This window comes from Erpetoichthys calabaricus, chromosome 2 (assembly GCF_900747795.2).
Source record: "Erpetoichthys calabaricus chromosome 2, fErpCal1.3, whole genome shotgun sequence".
Taxonomy (NCBI): Eukaryota; Metazoa; Chordata; class Cladistia; order Polypteriformes; family Polypteridae; genus Erpetoichthys; species Erpetoichthys calabaricus.
In genome coordinates, this window is record NC_041395.2 from 99,430,920 (window position 1) to 99,444,471 (window position 13,552).

At 37.7% G+C, this 13,552-nt stretch overlaps 1 protein-coding gene across 3 annotated transcripts in view; it reads left to right on the forward strand.

The window, feature by feature from the left end:
- Nucleotides 1-9,755, forward strand: part of LOC114646175 (transmembrane 7 superfamily member 3-like) — a 49,811-nt gene extending 40,056 nt beyond the window's left edge. For 2 of the 3 annotated variants that reach the window (XM_051923134.1, XM_051923135.1), the window contains exons 10-12: nucleotides 2,005-2,102; nucleotides 2,489-2,651; nucleotides 8,234-9,755. In XM_051923134.1, the coding sequence (XP_051779094.1) occupies nucleotides 2,005-2,102; nucleotides 2,489-2,651; nucleotides 8,234-8,424 (452 nt within the window). In that variant the 3' untranslated portion in view covers nucleotides 8,425-9,755. The remainder of the gene's footprint in view (nucleotides 1-2,004; nucleotides 2,103-2,488; nucleotides 2,652-8,233) is intronic. The other variant, XR_007934156.1, reaches the window with a different exon arrangement.
- The last annotated feature ends 3,797 nt before the right edge of the window (nucleotides 9,756-13,552 follow it).

Sequence of the window (13,552 nt, forward strand, 5' to 3'; positions counted from 1 at the left end):
TCCAATAAAAAAAAAAATAATAATAATCAATAATCACAATCCCCCACTCCTCCCAGCAGTTCCATCACTCTAACACCCAACTCCGGCTCTCTTTGCTGGGTCTTCAGCAGTCCTTTAAATAGTCCATAGCCGGGAAGTAACTGCAGGCTTCCATACTCGTGACCCCGAAGTACTTCCGGGTTGTCATAACAATAGGAGTGCCCAGGTTCTTTGTGAGCTCCCCCTAGCGGCACCCAACAGGGCTGAGGAAACGGACTCCATGTCCCAGGATGCCCTGAGTGAATCCTGGGAACCATTGCCGTCCAGGATAGCTGCCACCTACCGTCCCGGGGGATGCAGTGCCCTGAAAAGGCTGCCTTCCTCCATTCTTCTTTTCCAGGGACGTCCCGGCTAGACTGAACCGCCGGCCGCCCCTTACAACATTCAATTACAAGCATGTTCAGTTCAGCCGATTTCCTTATTGACACTACAGGGTTCATAATTAAGGCATCTGTACCCACTGAGTATCGAAAGAGTCTGAGCTGTTTAGACTAGAGACAAAGGCTGAAGGTTAAATCGGGATGCAAGTCAAGATCTGGGTTAGAGCTCGTGCTGTAAGAGTTGAGGCAAGCAGTCAGGGCCAATGCCCCATGTGGAGTGAATGGATTGTGGGTAGAGTTACTTCTGCTGTGCACCCAGGAGCAGGAACAACCAAGTGCCCCAGAAGATCCCAGAGGATGTTGAGGGACTGCAGTGGGGAGAAGGGAAAAGGCCTCACAGATGCTGGGGGGTGGCAACAAGTGCTCAAGCAAGTTAAAGGGTTGAATGCGCTTGCCAGGGGACATTTCCTCTCATTGAACAGACTGTAAATGGCGAGCAGAGGAGAGGTCGCTGAAGTGGAAGTATACACAAAGGCTTGTGATTTGTTTTTATAGATTGATCATGACTGAGTTTTAATTCTTGAATTTAGCCTATTTTGTTGGTTACTTATTAACTTATGGATTTTAACTTCCACAGAAGCTCTTCTGTTTGATTATTTACTGATGATTTGGACTGGACTGCACTACTTATTGGGCAATACTTGTTTTGAATAAACTGCACTATGCTATTTTTTGTGCTTATCTGGTTGTTGTTTTATCCTCACTTGTTACTGGTTCATCCTTGGTATTCTGATGATTGACTTGGATTCAAGTAAATGTCAGCTGCACGCTGATGCCCCTTCATGGCATCTTTCAAGAGGCTAATGTGCCCTTCCACACTGTACATATTGTTTGGGAATTGTTTGAAGAAGATGATCACGAGTGCAAGGTGTTTCCTTGGCCCTCAAATTCTCCAAATCTCAATCCAGTTAAGCATCTGTAGGATGTATTGGAACAACACATGCCCAGTCTTTGCCAGTTCTGCCCTGCTTCTAACATCCTTCCTGATGCCAAATACTACAAGACACCTTCAGAGGTCTTATAAAGTCCATTCTTGGCGGATCAGATCTGTCCTGGAAGCGCACAGAGAAGGTGTTTTTAGGCAGGTGGTCATAATGTATTGGCTCGTCACTGTATGTCCTGAACAGAAGATAGCTGGGTACTAGTAATATGCTGCGCTGCATTGACAATTGCTGAATTCTATTGTACCCAGTTAAGTTAATTAATGGCTGCTAACCCACTACACAATAGCAATTCCAATGTAGAAGGGTGTGTGTTCTGGTGTCTGTTTTCTAAAGTTTCTAACCAGCTTCTTAATTTTGCAGAAACATGATTGTATTCAAAATATTAAGCTAGGATAAAATAAATGGTGGTGTAAATGATTATATGTTTTGCAGTTCCTCAGTATACCTGATAACTGGTTCTAGTCCCCTGAAGATGATGTAATAAGGGGCCCTTGCTCCATACATTCACATTAAGGGGCCCTTGCTCCATACATTCACATTAAGTCCTTATGAACTGATCGATATAGGTTATAGTATAAACTAAGTTTAGTTTCAGTGGGTTTGTTGCTCTGTACTAATTGTAGATTTATTGTGATTTACAGTAAATCAGAAAGTCTTCCAGTCTGACCTAATGTACTGGGTGTGTTTCATCAGCATTGTTCTAATTGTTCCAGTGTTTCTGCTTATCTCTGCCAAAATGGTGAGTTTTTTTCATCTGTGATGTAGCTTATACCCTTAAATCATTTTTGCTGCCTTTTTACAAAGAACTGATTGTGCATTGGAATTAATCTTCTTTATTTTATGTTTCGTTGTTGTGATCAACTTAAAGCAATTTACAGAATAGGTAATATAATAATAATGCAATACAATTAATATACAAGTCAATTTATTTCATTGTCAAAAGGAGCAGAGCAAAATGATCAACATAAAAAATTAAATGTTGAGTCCTCATTAATACTAAGAATGGCCAAAGTAAAAAATAAGATCACTCTTTTTCTTTCCAGTACTTTAGTACAAATTTTGCTTCCATGTAACTTAATTTGTGTTTTCTCTGTGGTCACAGCTTTTCTTGCTTTATCTCAACAGTTCAATATCATCTGTTGTGCTCTGATTGGTGCTTATTCTTTTGTGTGTCTGGTGGGGACGTACTTTCCAACGAGTGTCAGCTACATATTCGTCAATGTCATCCGAAGGGCAGTCCACCCTGATTTCTTTCATGTCATCACCCCTTTTCCTTTACAGTTGAATGGTGCGTATTTACATTTTGAAGTATGAATATTTAATTTGCCAGTTTTTTAAATTATTATTGTTCAATTTTACATATTTATAGATTGGCCTTTTTTGCACTGTGAGTTTTTGAAAATTACTTAGTTTTGAGTATTATTTATCTATGTATAATATTACACACCCCATATAAATAATTATCTATCTATCTATCTATCTATCTATCTATCTATCTATCTATCTATCTATCTATCTATCTATCTCTCTCTCTCTCTCATAGGAACATGTACTTACTACTAGTTTGTATGAAGTGTTGTGCAGTTATAGTTTGTAAACTATAATCTGTTAGTAGATAAACAGTATTAATACCTTGTTGTAGAACAGACCTCATTCTCCGTAATACCATTGTTTGTGTATCTTTCTATTCTTCCTCATTTTATTCTTGGTTTAATTTTAGTCTCTGTGACTTTCCCAATACTTGATGGTTCATGCATTCATACCCTCGCCACAAAGACAAAATCAGTTGAACTGTTGGACAAGTGTAAGCAAATCTGAGCAGGATCCATGCAGTTTAGGATAATCTTCTATAAAAATCATTAACATTCATCCATCCATCTCTCTGCCCATTTACCAAGCTACTTAGTCCAGTTCAGGGTTGTGATGCTGGAAACAACATGCCTGCAAAGCATTTAGCGTATGTTTTGGCCAGTTTTTCTTTATAGAGCTGTTTTAGTTAGTTTGCATTTCTGATATGTCTGGCATGGATAGCATTTTAGTCGGGCAGAGCTCAGGACTCTGGTTAACTTGCTGTTTTTATCTATTATTTTACATTTGGAAAGTATGGTAGTGTGAGATTTGTACTTGTAATACATTGAAAAATATTACTGTTTCTACATCTTTAATCCTTCTAACCTCCTTAGCGTTGCATTTTGTTCCAAAAAAACGTAAAAACCGTTGCATGTTTTTTTGCATAAAAAATGACATTTTTATTAAGTCTTAACAGTATAATAAAGATACAAATAATAGTAATGATGAATAAAAATAATAATATGAAATGAACAATAATAATACAGTAATCCCTCCTCCATCGCGGGGGTTGCGTTCCAGAGCCACCCGCGAAATAAGAAAATCCGCGAAGTAGAAACCATATGTTTATATGGTTATTTTTATATTGTCATGCTTGGGTCACAGATTTGCGCAGAAACACAGGAGGTTGTAGAGAGACAGGAACGTTATTCAAACACTGCAAACAAACATTTGTCTCTTTTTCAAAAGTTTAAACTGTGCTCCATGACAAGACAGAGATGACAGTTCAGTCTCACAATTAAAAGAATGCAAACATATCTTCCTCTTCAAAGGAGCAAACAAATCAATAGTGCTGTTTGGCTTTTAAGTATGCGAAGCACCACGGCACAAAGCTGTTGAAGGCGGCAGCTCACACCCCCTCCATCAGGAGCAGAGAGAGAGAGATAGAGAGAGACAGATAAAAAAAATCAATACGTGCCCTTCGTGCTTTTAAGTATGCGAAGCACCGTTCAGCATGTCGTTTCAGGAAGCAGCTGCAGCTGCACAAAAGATAGCAACTTGAAGATAATCTTTCAGCATTTTTAGACGAGCGTATCGTCTAGGTGTGCGAACAGCCCCCCTGCTCACACCCCCCCACGTCAGCGCAAGAGAGAGAGAGAGAAAGTAAGTTGAGTAGCTTCTCAGCCATCTGCCAATAGCGTCCCTTGTATGAAATCAACTGGGCAAACCAACTGAGGAAGCATGTACCAGGAATTAAAAGACCCATTGTCCGCAGAAACCTGCGAAGCAGCGAAAAATCCGCGATATATATTTAAATATGCTTACATATAAAATCCACGATGGAGTGAAGCCGCGAAAGGCGAAGCGCGATATAGCGAGGGATTACTGTACTACTAATGATGCCAAAACAGTATATAATCTCAAAATGAGTCCTTTAAAGATACAATCCAACGTCACAGTCAGAATAATAATAGCGTGTTTCTTTTCAGATTTTCTTTCCAAATTTATCTTGCACAGGCATGAGTTAGATTCAGTTTTTTTCTGTTGGAGGTATATAATATATAAAATGCCTACCAATAAGACACTCTGGATTGATCCGTGATTTGCTGGTTCGACCATGTCTCTTTAGCGGTAGTGTGGATGGTGGATGTGCAGCAATGATTTCTTGTACAAGCTGGCATGTAAAGTTTTGCATGAGATACAGGTTTGTCAGCATTTTGTTTGTATAATATAAATGCATTCCAAATTCACTGTTCCACCTGATGATAAAATATATTTAATATTTCTTTTGTTGCCTCTGCATAACGGGATAGAAAGTCAATTCTTGATCCACACAATCTACGCCACCCATCGTGCTACTGAAGTCAACCACAGCACAAGTTTTTGCAACCTGCTTGTTGCCTTTTGTTGGTACAGTGACTGTAGCTGCATTATGTACAATGCTAAGAAGACAAACCTCTTTCTTGTCTTTCCATTTCAGCAAAGCACTTTACCCTTTCACCAAGCTACTAGTGCACCTCGCTGTAATTTAACTCTGCCAAAGTCTTCAGGCATGCCACGGCGTTTAGGACATACTGTTTCATATGTGTCAGTCTTTCTTTGCACCAAGATGTGAAATAGCCCTGGTGATGTATAAAAATTGTCTATGGTTACACAGTAACCTTGATCCAGCAGAGCATCTAGAAAAGTTGGCACCAATGACGTAGCAACGCCGTATTGATTGTACCTTTCCTAATGTACAGAACTGAATTCCAAATATATTCCGTTTTAGATTCACAAAGCTTGTAAAGCTTTATGCCAAATCTTGTTCTTTTTGACGCGATGTACTGTATCCATGACAGTATGTCCTTTTAAGCCATGAGACTTTCATAGATGCTGACAATGTGGTCCAGAATGTAAACGCTCCAAAATATTACTACAATCGCCTGGTATAGCTCCCAAATTTTCTTCATTTTGGGTGATGGATGGGTATTCTCATCCAAGCCTTTATTGTTGGTAAAGTGCAGGTATTTCATAATTAGTGAAAACCTACACACAGACATAATTTCTGCAAAGAAAGTGAGGGGTTGGAATGGCAGCAGGTCAGACCAGGTTCCCTGTGTCGAGCTATACGCTCCAACTCTTCCTGAGGAATTCCCAGGCATTCCTAAGCCAGTCAACACATATAATCCCTCCAGTGTGTCCTGGATCTGTCTGCAGTGTTCCACTTAGTGGGACCATTCTTACGATATGCCCAGACCACATCAACTGGCTTTTCTTGAACCAGAGGAGCAGCGACTCTACAATGAGGCTGTCCAGAATCGCTGAGCTTCTCAACCTATCACACCAGAGCATTAAAATGGAAAACAAAATGAATACATTCTTACACATATAATACACACTAATTTTTTTTGTCCTTTAGTAAAAAGTGTAGCAGTTAATAATTTGTGGATTGATTAACAGAAGGAAAAAAATTTAATTTATTTAGGAATACAGTTAAAAGAAGAATTTGTTTGAGATTAAAAATGTACCTTACAGGGTGTCCTGAAGACTGAACTTGAGGACCACTGGATTAATAAAGTATCTATCTATCTATCTATCTATCTATCTATCTATCTATCTATCTAGCTATCTATCTATCTATCTATCTATCTATCTATCGATCTAGCTATCTAGCGAGCTATCTATCTATCGATCTAGCTATCTATCTATCTATCGATCTATCTAGCTATCTATCGATCTATCTATCTATCTATCTATCTATCTATCTATCTATCGATCTAGCTATCTAGCGAGCGATCGATCGATCTATCGATCTAGCTATCTATCTATCTATCTATCTATCGATCTAGCTATCTATCTATCTATCGATCTATCTATCTATCTATCGATCTATCTATCTATCTATCTAGCTATCTATCTATCTATCTTTAATCTAGCTATCTATCTATCTATCTATCTATCTATCTATATCTATCTATCTATCTATCTATCTCTATCTATCTATCTATCTATCTATCTATCTATCTATCTATCTATCTATCTATCTATCTATCTATCTATCTATCTATCTATCTATCTATCTATCTATAAGCAAATGTTTTAACTTAAGCCATCCAGAAAGTAAGGATGTTAGGTTTCTAGTACTATATCAAGTGTCTTTGTGCATTCAGAATTTAAAATACTGAAAAGCTGCAGATTGCACTCAAACAAAAGAAGGCCTGTCAACAGCCCACCGTAGTATATAATATTTAACATGCTTGTTTTCAAGAAAAAAAAATTAAAAGACACGTGGATATTCAAAAAATATTTTTGATCAATACTACAAGTGCAGCTTTAGTTGATCCATCAAAGTTAATGTTTCTCCTAGTTCAACTTCTTTGCCTCTATTATTGCAGGCCAATGCAATTTAATACAATTAATACAGTGAATTGAGACTTGTTACTGTAAAATGAGTTCATCAAGAACACGAGGACACAGTTGGAAACATGTTAAGAGTAAATTGAAAAAACTTCAGGAAATTTCTTCACATAGAGAACCATAAATATATGAAATAAGTCAGCAAGTAGTGTCGTAGACAGTAAGACTTTAGGAACATTGAAAAAATCGACTTGATGTTATTTTGGAAGAATAAAGCAGATAGGACTGGTGAGCTTTGTTGGGCTGAATGGCCTGTTCTTGTTTAGATTTTTTTTTTTTTTTTAGAAAATTAGAATAAAGTTATTTACATTGTAAGTTTTACGTTCATCAACAGATAATACTGAATAAAGAATTTTTATAAAAATTAAATAGCAAAACAGACTTAATTTCCTCTGAAATGTGCAATATTCTGCAAGTAATTGCTAATTTCTGAAGAGTGATGATCCCTTCCATGGTCTTAAATCCAATTCCTGCATTAAACAGACTCAAATTAACACCAAGTAATGCAAACATGACTGTTTCTCCATAATGAAACGGACTACACTGTATCATATTTCAAGTCTGATGATCCTGTGTGAGTCAATTTCTGTATTGTATCACAGGGAATACCAATTTCTATCAATTGAAAATGTTCCCAAGTAGATGGCAATACAGTATGTTAAAAAACAACCTTTGTTTATCATAATTACATGCAGTAGCCATCATTATGCAGCATTGTTAGCTCGTCTATCTTTGTACTCGCACTGCACTTATTATCATTCACAGTTCATACAGATGTTTCTACCAATGTTAAATCATTTATTTATTTGATTTTTGACAATATATTTTGTAAGGAGAATTTTAATGCACAATGCAGTGACAGAAAGTGAAAACAAATGGAAAAGGGTCAGAATATTATGATGTATGGAGACGCATAATAAATTAGTATGTTTTTACATTGTTATTGTTAAGTAATTTTAATAAGTGACTGCAATGCATTTAATTGAAGCCTTCTTATATTTGAGGTGATTATACATAAATCCCTGCATAAATTGCTAAACACTTAACTTACTAACTTACTCCACTAACCCTCAGATATATCCTAATATTACATGAGTCTGTAGTTGTGAAGGAAAAAACAAAAAGTGATACTTTTTTTCAATCCAGTATAAATGTATTTATTTTTAAATTTGTGTCTTCCAGATTATGTATTAATCGGTGTTTGGACTGCGCTTGCCACAGGAGGTGTGTTGAGTCAGACTTACATCACTAGAAACCAACCCTATTTCCCAGGCTGCCCCTATGAATCCTGTAGAAAAAGAAGAAGTGATGCTACCAATGATGAAAGGGCTCCTTTGCTTGGCTCCAGAGACAATACTGCACTGAATAGCTGAAAAGGGACTGTTAGATTCTTGTCAATATGTATATAAGTATTTATACAAAGTTTTATATGTTTCAATTACATCACAATTTTACTGATGGAAAGATAAAACTGCTACTGATTAACAGACCAGGCAGGATTATTTGATGTGCTCATAAGGGTCTGATAAACTACCAGAGGGTTCTTTCGCTTAAATGGTTATTGTTCTTGTAATAAGATTGATGATGTTCACTGAAACACTTCTGAACAATGGTACAAACAACAGTATCACTATATCCGTAACTTCCAGGAGTGAAAGATATTGCGCACAAGACACTATTTAAAACAATACCAAATACGTATGTCTTGTGCCTGTGCCAAAATAGCAGCCCACAATATTAATAGGGCTAGCTTACCAGTAACATTATTCCAGCTGCTTGTATAACTTACAGAAACAGATTTCATCTTTACATTTAAAGCTTAATTAGTTGTATGACATTTTAGATTTTTTAAAAAGGGCTCTTCTAAAGTATCTATCTATCTATCTATCTATCTATCTATCTATCTATCTATCTATCTATCTAAAGTAGAGAATCTTGGTGATTACTGTATATGGAAAATAACTTGTGACTGCTTTCCACATAGTGCTGCCATCTAGTGGTCACAGCTCACAGTTACACTCCATATCTTCAAATGTATTTTAATGCTCAGTCAGCCTGGATTACCCTGAGCTTCTTGTCTCCAAATATGTTTAGGAGTCCAGTCCGTCCATCTGGACCATCCTATCCACAGTGTACTGTGAAAAGTGCCAGAACCCCTTCCACCATGAAATATGAGAGTGTACCACATAAGGCTGCTGGTGTCTATACCAGTGGAAACAACAATCCCCCCCACCCCCACCCCCCATTTTAACTAAATGCATAACTTGAGGGTTTCTGTATGAACCCTGGGTACACTTAAAAAGAAAAAGCTACTCCTCCATAGTAATGTCACACACTTTAGGATAGATGTCTGGAATCTATTTTTTTATTCCTGTGGTCCAGATTGATTTAGAGGTACAGGCTGCAGGTAAAGCAGTTGCTGGAAACTTCTATTACTGAACTATGGTGCATGTATTTTGTTTTTTTTTTTTCAATTAAATTATTTAACTCTGAGGCACTTTACTTAATCAGTGTATTCCAGCTGCAGCCTACACTCCAGGACGGTTTGCGATATAATTGTTTCATTAGTGTATTTTGTTCACTTCATTTATTATTTTAAAGTAACCTCTAACAATAGATTAAAGGGAATTTTGATAGAATCATACATATTTCTAATTATGTGATACCTATAGTAATATTTTGTAAGTAAATATTTTTCAATACATTGTGTTGTCTTTGCTTAAATGATTAAAAAAAAACTGGGTCTTAAAAGAGAAAAAGTACATAATAGACTTGTCACATTAACAAAGACAGTCAAGCAGTAAAAATGTTGGGGAAGAAAAAAAAACAAACTAGTGGAAAGTATCCACACATTGAAGTGACTGATGAGACAAACCTGTAGAAACAAGGACAGCAATTGGGAAGTCTCCGGTGAAGTCTTTTTGTAGTTGACGGCAAGCTGTGATATCTTCAAAAAATAGCAGTTTGTCTCCAGGATTGAAGACCTTGAGAGCATACTAGTAACTGCACGCTCTAAGAATGTAACATTCATGGTAAATTCCTTTAATAATACAGAATGTTATTTCCATCAAAGTAAAGTTTTCCATTCTCCTTTTCTACATTTTCTTTCCACAATCAATCCTTAACTATGTTGTGGCTGAGAATAGATGGGCGTGTCTGGTGATAGACGACTGTCTTGTCCAGTTTTGGTTCTTACTGCTGGAATGGTGTTTGGCATGCCTTTAAAAAAGTATATTGAAAAAAAAAACCAAAGAAATTGTTTAAATGGATGAACCTGCATTAAGCCAGAAGTATTTCACCAAGAAAACCAACAGGGAGGTAGTGTAGTGTATGGCTCAAGGCATTCAACTTGTGTGTGGTCTTTGATTAAATTCCTGCATTGGACTCACTGTGTGACTGAGCAGTTTTCTTTACTTACTTGTGCTCAGAGTGTAAAATAAAATGCATGTGATCTTCTGTCCCACCTTTAAATGGTAAGATTAGTTAAAGTTGAAAATATTCTGGTTTAACATCAACACTTACCACAGCAGCTTTGTTTATATCTGGCCATTTCTGAAAAATTAGGAAAAAGAAACAATGAAATGTATGAGATCAGCAAACTTCCCATACTAACTTCTTCAGTAACCTACTGTATGGTGTGATTTATAAAGTTGCTGTTTATATGTTTAAAAAAAAGTGGAGTACTGCAGCTCTGGAGTCCTGTTGTGTTTATCTTGCTGCTTTTGATCTCTCTACTGAGGTGAGTAATTGTAAAAACAAAAGATTATTGTTGACATTCAGATTGCTTACTTGTGTGCTGTGTTTGCAATTGATCGATTTACAAACTGTAGTCACATTTTTAAAATTAGTATGCCCAGTTAATTTTAGTTTAAATATTTTTCCTTTGGTAATCGAAAGAGTTTCCTCACATTATGTCATGGCATAATCATAGAAGAAGTTTATTTTTGAACAAAGGGATACATTTTGAAGAGTGGATGTCAAATTCTAATTAAGGTACAGATGCTGTGTTACATTTTATATGTTTCTGAGTGATAAGGAGCAAAATCTAATCTAGGAACACTGGACATGTCTAGGGAGCTTGCCAAGGGTAGGATAGCGCTCTGTCACAGGACGTACCCTTAGCAGACCATTTTAAAGATTTGAACTGATGTTTATATCTTTAAGACAAAAAAGACAACTAGAATATCCTGAGAAAGTGCAAACTTAATACATAGATGAATAACTGTACAGTGGAACCTCGGTTCACGACCATAATTCGTTCCAAAAGTCTGGTCGTGAACCAAAGCAATTTCCCCCATGGGATTGTATATAAATACAATTAATCCGTTCCAGACCATATGAACTTTTTTGATTAAAGCATAGAATGCACAACGTAATAGTTAACTAAATGTAAAAACATTGAATAACACTGACAAAATCTTGAACAACAGAGAAAATTAACATTGCAAGAGTTCGCGCCATACTGTAGCCTTATGACCCGATCGCTGTAAACACTCTTTTTAAATGAGTTTTAAACACAGGGGGAAAAAAGGAACATTTGAACAAATCCGAACTTTATTTAAAAACCAACCATAAACTACCAAGAAAGTAACATTACAGGAGTTCACGCTAATAGCCTTACAACCCGATCGCTGTGTAAACTTTTTTTTAATGAGTTTTAAGCACAGGGAAAAAAATGAACATTTGAAAAATCAGAAATTTAATAAACAACCAAGAAAAGTAACATTGCAACAATTTACGCTACGAACTGAAAAATGAACATTTGAAAAATCCGTAATACAAAAACCATAAACCACCAAGAAAACTCCCCTTGCATGAGTCGAGTTCTGACATGAAGGAAGTGAGGAGGAACTGAGTGGAGTGGAGGTTACGGTTTTGAGGGAGAGTCCGGCTCCGCGATGGAGGGATGTTCTCCTTCAGGTGTTTTCTCTGTGATTTCTTGGGTTTCTGGTGTTTTTAGCTGTTTAGCTGGTGGATCAGACTTCACGAAATAGCGGTCTAATGTGACTTGCCTTTTCCTACGCATTAAAATTTTTCGGACCATATCGTCAACCAGATTTGGAGGGTGTGCCGGTGCATTGTCCATCAGAAGAAGACATTTTTTAGGCATGTTCTCTTCGAGATATCGCTTCACGGTGGGAGCGAAAGCCTCGTGCAGCCATTCCAAAAACAAGGTCCTTGTGACCCACCCCTTCGTGTTTGCCCTCCACATCACAGGCACTCTGGATTTTTGTTTACATTGTGCTGCTTGAAAGTAAACAAGTAGCGGCTCGATTTTTACGTCGCCACTAGCGTTAGCACACAGCAAAACGGTTAACCTGTTCTTCATTGGTTTATGGCTGGGCATAGCCTTCTCTTCCTGGGTAATGTAGGTCCGCTTCGGCATCCTCTTCCAGAACAATCCAGTCTCATCGCAGTTGAAGACTTGTTGCGGGATGTAGCCTTCGTCCTCCACTAATTTTCTGATATTTTTCACGAATTCTTTCGCAGCTTCAGCATCGAAACTAGCAGCCTCTCCATGCCTTACCACACTATGAATGCCACTTTTCTTGCAAAACTTTTCAAACCATCCTCTACTGGCTTTAAATTCCTCACTTTCGCCACTTGTAGAAGGATCGTTTTGCAGCAAATCGCCATGAATCTTCCTGGCTTTCTCGCATAACATCGCCTCGCTTACGCTATCCCCTGCAAGTTGCTTCTCGTTCAGCCACACTAGCAACAGTTTTTCCACCTCTTCCAGCACTTGAGGCCTCTGCCTGGTTAACGCTGTAACTCCTTTTGCAACATTAGCTGCTTTAATAGATTGATTCTGCTTTAGAATAGTCGAAATCGTAGATTTTGACTTCTTGTACTCTGCGGCAAGATCAGTAACATGATTCTGCTTTAGAATAGTCGAAATCGTAGATTTTGACTTCTTGTACTCTGCGGCAAGATCAGTAACACGAACGCCATGCTCATACTTTTCAATAATTTCTTTCTTTACTTCGATTTCAATTTTCTGCAACACTTTCTTCTCACCACTCTTCACTTGCTTAGAAGCCATGGTTAACTGCAAAAGCACACGAAATACTGTAGAGCACAAAGAGTTCACAGGTAAAGCACGCACGTCTGACTGAGAACAGGGAGAAGCTGAACACGTGCTTAAATACAGTAATCGGTGTGTATGAACCGGAAGGGAAATGAAATAGAGCACAAAGAGTTCACAGCAAAAGCACGCACACACGTGCAAGCACGCACGTCTGACCAAGAACAATGCAACACGTGCAGAAATTATCGGCGCATACAAACCGAAAGGGAAACTGGCTTGTTCGTATATCGAGTGTGTGGTCATGAACCGAGGCAAAGGTATGGCGAACTTTTTGGTTGTAAACCGATTTATACGAGACGTTCGTGAACCGAGGTTCCACTGTATATGGAAGTGCCAGTTGAACTTAGTTTGTATTTAAACAGTGCAGGAAGCCTACACATACATGAGGGGAGCCCGGCCAAGGTCCATCCAAG